The 14852-nt window shown below is 44.4% G+C and overlaps 1 protein-coding gene across 1 annotated transcript; it reads right to left on the bottom strand.

Annotated features, from left to right (window-relative positions):
* Positions 1 to 291: 291 nt before the first annotated feature.
* On the bottom strand, positions 292 to 14082 carry RBM7 (RNA binding motif protein 7). Its single transcript, XM_044291330.1, has 5 exons — positions 13929 to 14082; positions 8526 to 8688; positions 5711 to 5804; positions 3201 to 3300; positions 292 to 1211 (listed from the first exon to the last, which is right to left on the bottom strand). Exons 1-5 carry the CDS (start codon positions 14016 to 14018, stop codon positions 903 to 905), a joined length of 756 nt encoding a protein of 251 aa, XP_044147265.1. The 5' UTR covers positions 14019 to 14082; the 3' UTR covers positions 292 to 902.
* Between the last annotated feature and the right edge of the window lie 770 nt (positions 14083 to 14852).

Below are 14852 nucleotides of genomic sequence, written 5' to 3'. Positions count from 1 at the left end.
AAACTGCGTGTGGATGAGATCTGTTTAAAGGGAACCCGTTACCGGGATTTTGTGTATAGAGCCGAGGACATGGGTTGCTAGATGGCCGCTATCACATCAGCAATATCCAGTCCCCATAGCTCTGTGTGCTTTTATTGTGTAAAAAAAACTGATTTGATACATATGCAAATTAACCTGAGATGAGTCCTGACCCATCTCATGTACAGGACTCATCTCAGGTTAATTTTCATATGTATCAAATCGTTTTTTTTATTTTTACACAATAAAAGCACACAGAGCTATGGGGACTGGGTATTGCGGATGTGCTAGTGGCCATCTAGCAAACCATGTACTCAGCTCGAAACAAAATCCCAGTGACAGGTTCCCTTTAAATATCATCCACTTTGCTGCTACTGTAAAATTTTTGCAGCAGAAAAATACACAGCATATACCCCCAGCATGGAGACACTTCTGCTATGGGATTTTTTTTTTCTAGCCTTGTCTAATGCAGGGGTAGTGATAAAGTGAACTGCTCCGTTAAGTACAACACTGATCATCTCCAATATTACATTTTTTTTCCTTCTTTTTACAATGCAGGACCCCCAGACATGAGGTATTCCAATACAGAATAGAATATGTAGCTTCATGTACATGCAACAATTTTCAATTTTTTTTTTAAATTAACCAATATTTTTTTCCCCACAGTGAATACAATTTTTTTAAAACTCCCATTAAAAAAATAAAAATTAAAAATATATATAAAAAAAGGGCGATACATGACGTCACATTCTCCCACTCCAAAATGTGTGAGCTTTGTCTCCAACCTTGTATGGGACTCTAGGCAAATGTATTTTCTTCTTGAACACACAATTATGAAAGACTCCTTGAAACCGATCTCTCCTTACAGGTATAAACGAGACTCTTTAATAGCGAGAATGGCGCCACTTAGGCTCTTTTCTCTGAGGACCGCGATCTTCGTAGTAGTGCTCCTCCGGACTTCCCCTGTAATAGGCGTCTTTACTGCTTTGGTAACCATCGTTCTGATAAGGATGAGAGGTTTGGTTCCTTATTTTTCGGTGGCTGTGGGAGGACTCATAGCGCACTGGGGCGGACTGGGAGGAGCTTGGATTATATGGACTGTAGTAGGGGGAGTAATTTGATGCAGAGGAATTAGTGTTAGACATCTCCGAGTTGGAACCATGAGAAGATCCTTGTCTGTAAAAGTTATTCATCTGGGGAAAAAGAGAAATACGTTAATTTAATAAAAGTTGTGAATACTTTCTGCATAGCCAAAGCAATTAAAGATAAAGGGAATCTACAACTCCCAACTTGGCACATTCAACTGAGAATTCAGAGAATAACTAAGGAAGTGTGCATGCTGGGAGTTGTAGATGGACCACAACTGGAGTGCTGTGGATTTTTGATCCCTGTTGTAGGTCATAGACTAAATAACTGTATGCAATGTCAGTCAGCTGCTTCTAAAGCTGGCAATCAGGGCTGTGGAGTCGGAGTCAATTTTGGGTACCTGGAGTCGGAGTCAGCAAAAATCGGAGTCGGCAAAAAATTAACCGACTCCGACGAAATTTAAATTGGAATAAAAAAAATTAAAAAAGCAAGTTTAAATGTCCGAATTCATAAACAGTTATAATTAATGACTTCTCTACTGTAAGAATAAAGGCCAATGCATGCAGTGCCTCACGTAACCGCAAAACAAACGCGTTCAGTGATGTGAAGATTAATATAAACCATTTCTAGGTTTTACAGATTTTGTTTTTGGTTCATATAGATAAGCTTTGTTTTTGTTCTAAAACAACCAAATAATGTGGTTTGTATTTTTTAACTTGTAAAGTTCCTGATGTTTATGCCTGCTGCTACTATCCAGCCACTTGATTAAAAAAAATGAATAAAACTGTTGTTTTCATTGTGTTTGTCTTTTGCTTAAACTATTCAATACAGTAGACTGTTGGCTTCCCAGCCAGTAGTCATTTGGTAATGACATGTATGTTGCCTTTCTTTCCTTCAAGGAATGTATAAAATACATTCGCATATTAAATACAGAGGAGTCGGAAGTACAAAAAAACGAAGGAGTCGGAGCATTTATCTACCGACTCCACAGCCCTGCTGGCAATACACAAAATTAGTCAGCCGAGTACTCGTTTGGCAGATAGCCATTCCTGCTGATCTACCCATACATATGCATGTGCAGTGAACTGGGAGGAAACCTCTGCCACAGATCTCTTGTCCAGACTTATCCTACAGAGAACAAAAGTTCACATTTGCGGCAGAGTGATCCGGCAAGCAGCTCCGTCGCCGGAACAGGCAATCTGCATGCAAACAGACAACATTTGGTGACTGATCCGGATCAGTCTTACAAATGCATTGCAAAAACGGATCCATCTCTCCGGATGTCAAACGCCATGCACAGACCGGAAGGACGGCATTGCAGTATTTTTAGTGCTGGATCAGGCATCTAATCCGGAATTTTGGACGGAGATAATACCGTAGCATGCTGCTGTATTTCCTCCGTCCAAGACGCCGTTCAGTGACTGAACTGAAGACATCCTGAACGGATTTCTCTCCATTCTGAATGCATGGGGATAAAACTGATCAGTTCTTTTCCGGTATTGAGCCCCTATGACGGAACTCTATGCCGGAAAAGAAAAACGCTAGTGTGAAAGTACCCTTAGTTGGGCATTGAATTGGTGTATGGCAGCAGAATACTTGTGGGACTTTGACATGGAGCTAATCTGTGGCTTTTCCCTGCAGATTCCACTACAAGAATGTCCATTATCATGCACTGTGCAGGCTGACCAAGTCTGATTGCCACTGGGGGAATCTGGAGTGAAATTTCCACTGTAGGGCATATAGGCTCATGCTTTAGGGGTTAATTTTTTTTACCTTCCTCTGGGTCAACTGGTAGATACAAGAGAGTTCTAGATCTGACGCTACCCCTCATGCTCCCATCTCTTGGTTGAACTTGATGGACATGTGTCTTTTCCAACAACGCCTTGGTAAACATTTGCTAAACAATGGCGCTTCATATGCCAGTCTTATTAAGGTAAATGTATCTAACCAACACTGGTTTTCCAACTCTGGCCTAGATTTCATTTCAGGATCTGGTGCACGGACACCACAAGATGCAACAAGTTTATTTACAAGCACAGCCCTCTTAATATATTTGATGCACATTACGCTAATAGACAGAAAATTTGTGCAGTCACCATTGCTTGTTTTTGAAGACTGTCTGGAGAAGAGTATGGTTTCTGATAGCCTGGAACAGGCGGCGAGTAGTCGTGTCTCATGTCCGAACTATAGTCGTATCTGTAAAGAAAATAAAAGAAAAAAGTAATGCAATGAACCCACGATACAGACACACATGACCTTTTTCTTTAGCTCCTACTGCATAGAGAGTTTTTTTTTTGTTACAAAAAGTTACACGTCCAGAAGTGTTCAATTTTCAAAAATATAAAAAATGTTTTTATCCTGCATGGTGTACGGAGGGAAAAAAGTTAAAGGAAAGTTAAAAAAAAAAAGCGACAGAAAATTTTGCACAACCACTTATACCAACTCGCAAAATAAGGTCTCCATGTCATTTTTGGCACACAATTAATGCCAAGACTCAAAAAAAAAAAAAAAAATTTACCAAAAATTTTGAAGACTTCGGAATTTTCAAAATTGCAATTTCTCTGCATTTTAAACAGATAGTGATTCCTCCTAAAATAGTTATTACTTTACATTTCCCATATGTCTACTTCATGTTTGGATCACGTTGTAAATGACATTTTCTTTTTTTGGGACGCAAGAAAGCTTAGAAGCAAATCTTAATTTCAGAAAATTTCAAAAACCCACTTTTTAAAAAGGACTAGTTCAGATCTGAAGTCACTTTGTGAGGCTTACATAATAGAAAGCACCCATAAATAGCCCTATTTTCGAAACTACACCCCTCAAGGTATTCAAAACTGACTTTACAAACTTTGTTAACACTTTAGGGGTTCCACAAGAATTAAAGTAATATGGAGATTAAATTTCACTTTTTTTGGTAGAATTTCCATTTTAAAGGGATTGTGTCACCAGGTTTCACCCCCTCCAGATAAAAATATGGTTATGTTCAGGGAGCTTTAACCATTCCTAATGTGGTCTTATAAATGTAATCTGTAGGCTCATTTTGCTAAAAATCTGCCAGGTTAGTAATGGCATTCATAAAAATAAGGTGCCCAAGGGGATGTAAATGGCTCCAAGCTGCCACCCTCACCTGCTGCCGTTCGTGCCCAGCGCCGCCTCAATCTTCTGTGACGCCTCCAGCTCTCCCTCTGTAACATCGCTCTCTCCCCCCTCCGTAACATTGCGATGTTGCAGCAGGAGGAGGGAGAAGGGAGAGAGAGCGAGCAGGAGGCTTTCACAGCGATGTTACAGAGGGAGAGCTGGAGGCATCACAGAAGATTATGAGGCGGCGCTGGGCACGAACGGCAGCAGGTGAGGGCGGCAGCTTGGAGCCATTTACATCCCCTTGGGCACCTTATTTTTATGACTGACAGGTTATTAATAGCGTATTTTTAGCAAAATGAGCCTACAGATTACATTTATAAGACCACATTAGGAATGGTTAAAGCTCCCTGAACATAACCATATTTTTATCTTAAAGGGGTGAAACCTGGTGACAGAATCCCTTTAATCCATTTTTTCCAGTAACAAATCAAGGGTTAATAGCAATTCTGTAGTTTACAGAAACACCCCATATGTGGTCGGAAACTGCTGTATGGCCACACGGCAAGGCGCAGAAGGAAAGGAACGCCATATGGTTTTTAGAAGGCAGATTTCACTGGTATAATTCACCCCTAGAGTGGAAACTCCAAAACAAGTGACCCCATTTAGGAAACTACGGGATAAGGTGGCAGTTTTGTTAGTACTATTTTAGGGTACACATGATTTTTGGTTGCTCTATATAAAACACTTTGAGAGACAAGGTAACAAAATAAATAAGATTGCTGTTTTGGTACAGTTTTTATTTTGTATTTTTTTTACAATGTTCATCTGACAGGTGAGATCATGTGGTATGTTTATACAGCAGATTGTTACAGACACGACAATACCAAACATGACTACTTTTTTTAGTTGTTTGCTTTACATAAGGCATTTTTGAAAAAAAAAATATTTTAGTTTCTCCATATTCTCAATTTTTGGGGCGACCGTCTTGTGTAGGTGCACATTTTTTTTGTATGATGTGACTTATTGGTACTATTTGGGGGGGGGGGGGCCCTTTTTGATCGCTTGGTGTTGAACTTTTTTTAGCAGTTTATTTAAATTTTTCTACGGCGTTCAGGTGAGGGGGTGGATCATTCATGACCTGCTGCCCCGCTCACTTCAGGAATCCAAATCCTCATGACCAAATAGTTATCCTCTATCCTGTCAATAGGGGATAGCTTGTCACAACAGAAATACACCTTTAAGGGATTAATACACACACTTAACGGAGTGTGTCCCCAGGAAATTCACCGTTACACCAGGCACTTTGCCTTGTAGGGCTACCTCAGCCAAGTGTAATACCTGTCGCACAGCAATCAGTACCTTTAATCCACATGCAAATGAACAGTTAAAGGGGTTTTTCAGGTCCAAGATATTGATAACCAGTCTACATGATAAGTCTACGATATCAGATTGGTGGGGTCTTACAATTGGCGCTCGTACAGCATATAGTCACCATTCTGCTACTGCAGCTCAGGTTACAGCTTACCTGTTGCCGTTGGGTGATGGACCACTGCCAAAGCCACCGTTTCCATGTGGAGAGGATGCTGCATTATTTGCATCTTGAGAGGCGTGACTGCTCCCTGGCAAAATAAGAAAATAGAGGCAATAAGAGAACCAGAATTTTACATTTTTCTTTTTCGCCTTTGGGTAAACTCTCCTACTATACATAATTGGTAAAGTCATTAAAAAGCTCTCCTCCGGAAGAAAGACACAGGATAGAAAAGTTTCTGACCAGTGGGAGTCCGACTGCTGGGACTCCCATTGATCTTGAGAATGGGGGTCCCCAAGTCTCACATGTAAATGAAGCTGTGGGTAAATGGGTACACTGTCAAAGGCAGCCCATAGAGTTTAAAAAGGAACAGTAGTGCACATGCTTGACCACCACTCCATTCAAACAGGGGGGACACAACCTACGCTGCGATTGGTGGGGGTCCCAGCTGTTGAAGCCCCACTGACACTTTTCACCTATTCTGTGGACAAGCCCTTAATATTCAGAATACATGGAAGCGACTAAGAAAATGGATCAAATAATATTTGTTAGATGTAGAGTAGACCGTAACACAACCAACATCACATATGGTTAGTAGGATACAGAGGTCGGGCGCCCCCATTTTCAAAAGCAATAAACAAAAGAGTGGCCCTATCTAGAATACTTAAACTTTTAATTGTTCAATTAAAAACAACAAAAAACTAATTTATAATATATTTAATATTAAATCACAGCAAGTAGTGCAAGTAAGCCAGTGCGCAGTTTAAGGGAAGGAACGGTCTTACCGCTTTGTAGAATATTGCTAACAGGGGGTCTCCCAATGTCGAGCCGGGTGTCTTGCCCAGAAATGCCCCTATTTGGCCTGAGCTACGGTCCCGACATTTTTGAATCATTATCTGGGACTTCCCTGCAGCGTTTCCTATTTCTTCATTCCAGAGTCTGGAAACCATTTCACTTAGGGCTCATTCACACGAACGTGTGCTGCCCGTTGACGTATTGCGGACTGCATTTGCAGACCCGCAATACACAGGCACCGTTCTGTGTGCATTCTGCATCATGGAGGCGGACCCATTCACTTCAATGGGGCCACAAATCCAGAAATGTGGAACGGAACCACTACGGAGTGCTTCCTGGGGTTCCGTTCCGTGCCTCTGCACCACAAAAAGATGGACCATTTTCTATCTTTTTGCGGAACGGACAGATCGCGGACCCATTCAAGTGAATGGGTCCGTGATCCTAATGCGGCTGGGCCACGGTCAGTGCCCAGGCATTGCAGACCACAATTTGCGGTCCACAGCACAGGCTTCCAACGGTCATGTGAACAAGCCCTTAGGGTACAGCAAGAAGCCCTAGTCAGATTTGAGGGACGGCTCAGAGGGGTCGCCCTTATCAGCGCAAAACGTAGCTCAGGCCAAGTAGGGGGCAAGACCCCGGGCTCAATGTTGGGAGACCCCCCGTTACCGATAATCTACAAAGCAGCAAGACCGTTCCTTTTCTTAACTTGTGCACTGGTTTACTTGCACTACTTGCTGTGATTTGTTAATTTTTTTATTTTTTATTGAATGATTAAAAGTATTATAGATAGGGCCACTTCTCTGTTAATTGCCTCAGCTGTAGAGTACAATAGCCATCAGCCTCTGCATACAATCCACAGTCGGGGGAAGCGGGACAAGTTGGATTTAACAACATAAATAAACTGAAGATTTATAAAAACTAGAGTAAAGGAGAAGTAGCTTAGATGCCCATAGCAACCAATCAGGTTCTACCTTTCATTTTCCAAGCTCTGAAAAATTAAAGGCGGAATCTGATTGGTTGCTACGGGTAACTAAGTTTTACTTTATATCAGTTTTGAGAAGGGTTCATTCACACGTCCGCAACAGTTTTGCGGGTCGCAAATTGTAGATCCGCAAAATACAGACACCAGCCGTGTGTGTTGTGAATTTTTGCGGACCGCATATGGCTGGCACTATGACAGAAATGCCTTTTCTTGTCAGTGGCCAAGAATAGGACATGTTCTATTTTTTTGCGGGGCCACGAAACAGAATGCGGATGCGGACAGCACATGTTGTGCTGTCTGCATCTTTTGAGGCCAAAATTGCGGAACGGATGCTGACATATAAACAGACCCCAAGTCTCTGCCCATCTGTCTTGGCATGTGCGAGACTGGTTGGATGCTACTAGATCATGTGTGCTACCAGGATAAGGATCCCAGAGAGCAAACGGGCAATATCCTGGCCCTGATGTACCCAAGAAAGAAAAATAGCAAAGCCCTGGGCTGCAAGTGACAGCAGGAGAGGTAGGACGTCCCCCACTAAAGGTCAGGAAAAGAATGTGCTCCACGCCACCAAGAGGAGGAGGAAGGCCGCAGTAGCCAGAAGCATGAGGCCCTATAGGCCACAGAAGACGGAGTCATCCAGAAGAAACTGCTGCCTGGTTTGGGAGAACTGGGAAGGGAAGCCCAAATTGGAATATCCCTCACAGGGCTGAGGAAGCCAAGGGGAGGCTGGAGTAGCTCCATAAAGAACTGTAAACAATACGTTGCACCCACAGGAGAATTGATTGAATGGGAAGGCTGTTGTGAACCAAGAGACTTCATGGCTGGCAGGTGACAGGGCTGCCCGGTCCCATTTTGTCTTCTTGGGGGGAGGACAGAATGGTGAGGGAGACCGACACCATCCGCTATCTATAGACACCAAGCTAAAACTGCTTAGCTCGCTCCTAGCAGTCGGGAGGAGCCATGTCCGCCTCCTAGACACAGCAGCTATAGTCACTGCCCCATGTCCTCCTAGAACACGAGAGACGACCCATTTACCTGATCGGTACTGGATTTTCAGAGGCCGTCCAAACAGTTTGATTCCATTTAACAGACTCATCCCATAGGGAACAGATTCTTCATGCTTGAAGTTTACAAAAGCAAATAATTTCGGATTGCCATCTTTATCCTTGGGGATTTTAACGCTCAGTGCAGGTCCAGCCTGGAAAACCAAGCAGCCCATTAGAAATACAAAGCCATATCTGAAGAGGAGACGCTCGTATTATGTCTATTAACCCCTGCATCAGTCACCTTATACATCCTTAGGCTTATTGCACACGAACGTGTGCGCTCAATGGCCGTATAGCAGACCGCATTTGAAGATCCACAATACATGGGCACCGTTCCGTGTGCATTCCACATCACGGACTCGGACCCATTCACTTCAATGGGTCCGGAGATGCGGAATGGAACCCTATGGGAGCACTACAGAGTGCTTCCGTGGGGTTTCGTCCCGTACTTCTGTTGTGCAAAAAGATAGAACATGTCCTATCTTTTTGCGGATGGCAGTCCCATTAAAGTGAATGGGTCCGCGATCCGCTGCCCCATGGTGGGTGTTCATGCATTGCGGCCCACAATTTGCAGGCCGCAGCACGGCACGCAAACGTTAGTGTGCAAGAGGCCTTAGAGCATGTTCACACTTTTTGCAGCTGATCAGGACCTGAATCGCCTCAGAATAAGCAGATTTTGTACTACAGGCTGTTTTTGGAGCAGATTTTGATTACTTACTTTTTTCTGCTTCAAATTAACTAAATAGATTTTCATTGCAAATTCTATCTGAAGATAGCACATGATGATTTTTTTTTATATTTTTTTTCCAGCTTTCTGAAAAAATAAAATCACACTTTCTAGAAAACAGCACTAACACTAGAATTAACAGAAGGCAGGTTTGAGGCAGAAAAAGCTTCAAAATCAGAGCCAAAACCTCAGTGTGAACTGGCAGTTAAAGGGGTTGTTCCCCACTGATCAGATACTGACGACTGACCCAGAGGGTATGTCGTCAGTTATATTTAAAAAAAAAAAACAACCCCTTAAAGGGACACTGACAGGCCCTATAAACATTTAGTTATTCCTATGCAGTCATAGGTCTATTAAAGTGTATTCCAATGATATAACAGTACCCCCTGTCCGCAATGTAAACCATGTAAAAACAACTGTATATTCATCTGTCAATCACATTTCTTTATGCCCAAGGGGCGTTTTTCTCATACCTTTGTGCCCAGCCGCGCCTCAACTGTCGATTCCTACCGCCGCCCAGCTCATTAATATTCACTGCGCTGGGCGGCTCTTACATTCCCCGATCCTGTCAGTTCCCGCGCATGCCCGATAGATACTTATGGGCATCGGCCTCAATCGGACCATCTGCGCATGCGCCGGCACCCTCCCAAGCCTGTAATTGAATGCGTCTGATCTCTCCTCCAAGGCACTCGTATCCAGCGCTTCAGAGCGCTGACGTCATCAGAAACTCAGATGGTTAATGCGCCTACGCCGGCCAAGAAACTCTTCTCTCGGGTGACAGGATGGGGGAATGTAAGAGCCGCCCAGTGCAGTGAATATCCATGAGCTGGGCGGCGCTAGGAATCGACAGTTGAGGCGCGGCTGGGCACAAAAGTATGAGAAAAAACACCCCTTGGGCATAAAGAAATGTGATTGACAGATGAATATAACGTTGTTTTTACATGGTTTACAAAGCGGACAGGGGGTACTCATATCATTGGAATACACTTTAATAGATCTATGACTGCATAGGAATAACTACATATGTTTATAGGGCCTGTCAGTGTTCCTTTAAAAGTGCAGGGAAAGTTAAACGTATTTAGTAATACACTTTATTAAAGGAGTTACCCAAATTCTAGAAGACCCCCTTCAATGCCCGGGCCCCTCATATACATTATACGTACCTGCTCCCCGGCAAACTTGGCCCTCTGGTTCCCTGCACAGCCGCTACATCTCCCCAGCACGCAGATCAAAACATTCGGCAAGGGGGTGTGTGTTCTGGAGCAGCCAATAGCAGGCCGCGACGGTGACCCCTTGAGGCTGTCCGCCCCCTCATATGTTTTGATCCATGAGACTGGGAGATGCAGCGGCGGACATGCAGGGAACCAGAGCGACAAGCGTGCTGGGGATCAGGTAAGTATAATGTATACAAGGGCCCTGGGAGTAAGATATTAACGACTTATGTTCTGGATAGGTCATTAAAATCTGATCAGTGGGGTCTGACTTCTGGCTGATCAGCTGTGGCCCTCCAGTCTCCTCACTATACTAAGCACAGTGCCATACACTGTATAGTGGCCGTGTTGGGCATTGCAGTCCAGGACCATTCATTTAAATGGGAGTGAGCTGCGCCTAGGCCACATGACATCACTGGCCTAGGAAGAAATTGGAGCACTAGAGCCTCTTCAAACAGCTGATCGGCAGGGTTGTCAGGAGTCGGACCCCCACTGAGTCGATACTGACGACCCATTCTGAGGATAGGACATCAATATTCTAGCCACAGAAAACACCTTCAACTGACTGTTTGCTCTTAAAGGGGTTCTGTGGGAATTAAGAAAATGAAAATACTTAGATATTACTTTTATAAATATATTCCCAAATACCTTTCATTAGCCATAATTGGGAGATATAAAAGGGCCGCCGTCCTAATCACACAGGAGGACAAGTTACTTCACAACACTGAGCTAGAGAGCTGCCTCATCCTCCTCTCTGCTTGTCATGGGTTATAATCCTGAATACAGCTGATAAAATCTTCACCTGAATCTCTGTAGGAATGGAGGCCATGAGGAGACATGAAGTACAGAGAGGACAGACTGTGGTAATGGAGACTGCACACAAGAGCTGCTGCTCATTATCCCCACCTCCTCTGTACTTCATGTCTCCTCATGGACTCCATTCCTACAGAGATTCAGCAGAAGATTTTATCAGCTGTATTCTGGACCATAATTCCTAACAAGCAGAGGGGAGGATGAGACAGCTCTTTACCTCAGTGTTGTGAAGCAACTTGTCCTCCTGTGTGATTAGGACAGGTTGTGTGCAATAGGACAGCGGCCATTTTATTTCCCCTGAGGATTGCTCCCCAGACCAAAAAAAAGTCCTTATAACTAGTGTAATAGAGAATATATTTAAAATAAAGTAACAAGTATTTTCATTTTCTTAAAGGGGTTATCCCACTAAGCGTTTTCATACTTACCTGCTGCCGCCGCGCGTTCGCTTCCTGGATTCTGGCTGGGGGCGGGCTTCATCTTGATTGAAGTCTTCTCCCGGCCGTGCCGCGCGCTGGACTGAATGCGCACGCCGCCGCGCATGCGCAATGGTGACTTATTCCTACAGAGCCGGCATGCGCGTTCGCAGCTCTGTACTATTCTGGTTGGGAAGAAGTCACTGTCGCGCATGCGCGGCAGCGTGCGCGTTCAGAACAGCGAGCGGACCGGCCGGGAGAAAAGGAGTCGTCTTCTGGGCAAGCGCGACCTTCCGGCTTTTGGAGAAGAACAATGGTCGTAACCAGGGGAGACCGAGCCACAACAATCAGGTAAGTGGGTATGAATTTTAGCCTAAACGGTGGGGATTTGTTAATAAAGTATATTTACAAAAATGATCACTGTCAAATCATTAACAGATTTAACAGTGATCATTATGATGGGATAACCCCTTTAAGTCCCGTAGAACATCTACGTTTTCCATTGGCAATTCTCTAATTCTCTCTCTGCTAAAGGAAAATCTGTCTTTTGCGGACCCATGCGGCCATTCTGCAAATTATAGACAAAATGCTAATATTGTGCGAACAAGAATAGCCATTTATACTGACGGCGGTGAGAAAGAAATATGGAGTGCACAAGGAGGGAGTTCGTATTTTCCAGCCGTTTCAGAACGACAACTGCCAGCATATCCTGATAGCTGTAGGCTGTCCAGGAATGATGGAAGTTGTAGTTTTGCAACCACTGGAGGGCCACAGGTTGTACATACCAGAAACTGGCTCCTATAGTGTGTGTGATATATATACTGCCATAAGTGCTGCCTGCTGACAGCCCAGCACACCAGACAGGAGAGCCAAGCCCTACATAAAATATATATATATATATATATATATATATATATATATATATATATATATATATATATATATATATATATATATATATATATATGTATACATACATACATACACACACACACTGCTGTAGCTCTGTAAGCTCAGGGTAGTTTAAGACTAGCGTTAAAGTATTGAGTTCCGTCCTAAGGGCTCAGTTTTATCCTAATGCATTCTGAATGGAGAGCAATCCGTTCAGGATGCATCAGTTCAGTAAATTTTACGGTATTTGGCCAGAGAAAATATCGCAGCATGCTGCAGTAATTTCTCCGGCCAAAATTCCAGAACACTTGCCTGATTGCCAAATCCAGCATTAATTTCCATTGAAATGTATTAATGCCGGATCCGGTACCAAGTGTTCCAGAAAAACGGATCCGGTTTCCCAGTCCGCACATGGACAAACATTTAAAAATGTGAAAAGAAATAAAATACCGGATCCGTTTTTCCAGATGACATTAGAGACAGATCCAGTAAGGCTACTTTCACACTAGCGTTGTTTTAATCCGGCGTTCAATTCCGACACTGGAACTGCCCGCCGGATCCGGAAAAACGTGTGAAAACGGATTACATTTGAATCCTGATCAGGCTTTCGATCACAATGAAAAAATGCATTGGAAAAAACGGATCCGCCATTTATGGACTGACTTTTTTTTCACATTTTTCGGGTTTAACATGCAAAAGCCGGATCCGTTTTGACTGAACACACAGGGCCGGATCCGGTGTTAATGCAAGTCAATGGGAAAAAAGCCTGATCAGGCGTTCAGTCAAAGTGTTCAGGCTTTTTGGCCGGAGGTAAAAATACTGCATGCTACGTTTTTCTGAAAAGCCTGATCAGTCAAAAAGACTGAACTGAAGACATCCTGATGCATCCTGAAGGACTGACTCTCCATTCAGCATGCATTAGGATAAAACTGATCAGTTCTTTTCCGGATTTGAGCCCCTAGGACGGAACTCAGCGCCGGAAAAGAAAAACGCTAGTGTGAAAGTACCCTAACAAATGGTATCCGTTTGCACACGGATTTCCGGATCTGGCAACTGAACTGCCTGTCGGATTCTACACTAGTGTGAAAGTACCCCAATAAGGTCTCCAGTGCAGCCTCTACCAGTGCATGCCCTGCTCCACGCTGCCATCTAGCGGACAATAAGGAAACTGCTCTCCATGGCCCTCCTCGTTGTTAGTAGTAGTGCACAGCAGACGCGTCATACATACGGTACCGCATATTAGCTTTGTACATAATTCGTCAAACCGTCCACAACGGTCAATAATATTGCGGCTTCCGGAAAAGCCCTCGATCCCCGTTACACTCCCGAGCCCTAACCTGCAGAAACAGCTCGAACAGCAGCTCCTCCGTGGCTCTCGGGTCCAGATTCCCTACAAACAAGGTCCTGTCCGCCTCTGCAGCCCCCATTTTCGCCCTCCGACCCAATGACGACACAACCAAGCTACAAAACGACCGGTGGCAGCTCACGTTACGTTACTAGCTGGCCACGCCTTATTAAGGGAAGGGGCGGGGAGGTGAGTGTGGGAGGGGCTCGAGGGCGGAAGTAAGTCACTGTAGGGGGTCACGTGGTATGCGCTGCGCCAGTCGCTGCTGGTTGCTTCTGATGCCTTGCAGTGACGTGAACTCAAACTAGACAGCGCAGGTGATTCGTTATACTACCCTACCTCGTGAGATTTCCCTACCCTCTGACTTCCTGTCGCATCAGCGATGACGTCGGGAGGCGTGTCTCACTTTTCTCCATCTGCGCATGCCCAAAAGGACACTCTAGTGAAAATCTCAAGGCTGAACTTAGCAGCACACCGGGAACCTGCGCATGCGTCGGGGAGCCGAGGTAGGGAAAAATCACGGGTCAGTGCGCAAGCGCAGTTAACTCATTAAAATCCACCCGATATGCGCGCCTGCGCAATGTGGTGGTAGGGAAAAATTACGTCCCAGTGCGCAAGCGCCGAGGGTAAGCATGAATATCCATGCCAAAAGCACTTTTAACCCTTTGCAGGAGCTATTCTCATATTGGTTCTTGATTGATTGTCCTCCTATATATAGGTTCTATTATATAGGGGGTCTGTCTGCACAGTATATGGGGGGGTCTGTCTGCACAGTATATTTGGGAGTCTGTCTGCGCAGTATATGGGGGGGCTGTCTGCGCAGTATATGGGGGGGCTGTCTGCGCAGTATAAGGGGGGGCTGTCTGCGCAGTATATGGGGGGCTGTCTGCGCAGTATATGGGGGGGCTGTCTGCGC

The sequence above is a fragment of the Bufo gargarizans genome, chromosome 4 (assembly GCF_014858855.1).
Source record: "Bufo gargarizans isolate SCDJY-AF-19 chromosome 4, ASM1485885v1, whole genome shotgun sequence".
In the NCBI taxonomy this organism is placed as follows: domain Eukaryota; kingdom Metazoa; phylum Chordata; class Amphibia; order Anura; family Bufonidae; genus Bufo; species Bufo gargarizans.
This window is presented reverse-complemented; position numbering and strand designations above follow the sequence as displayed.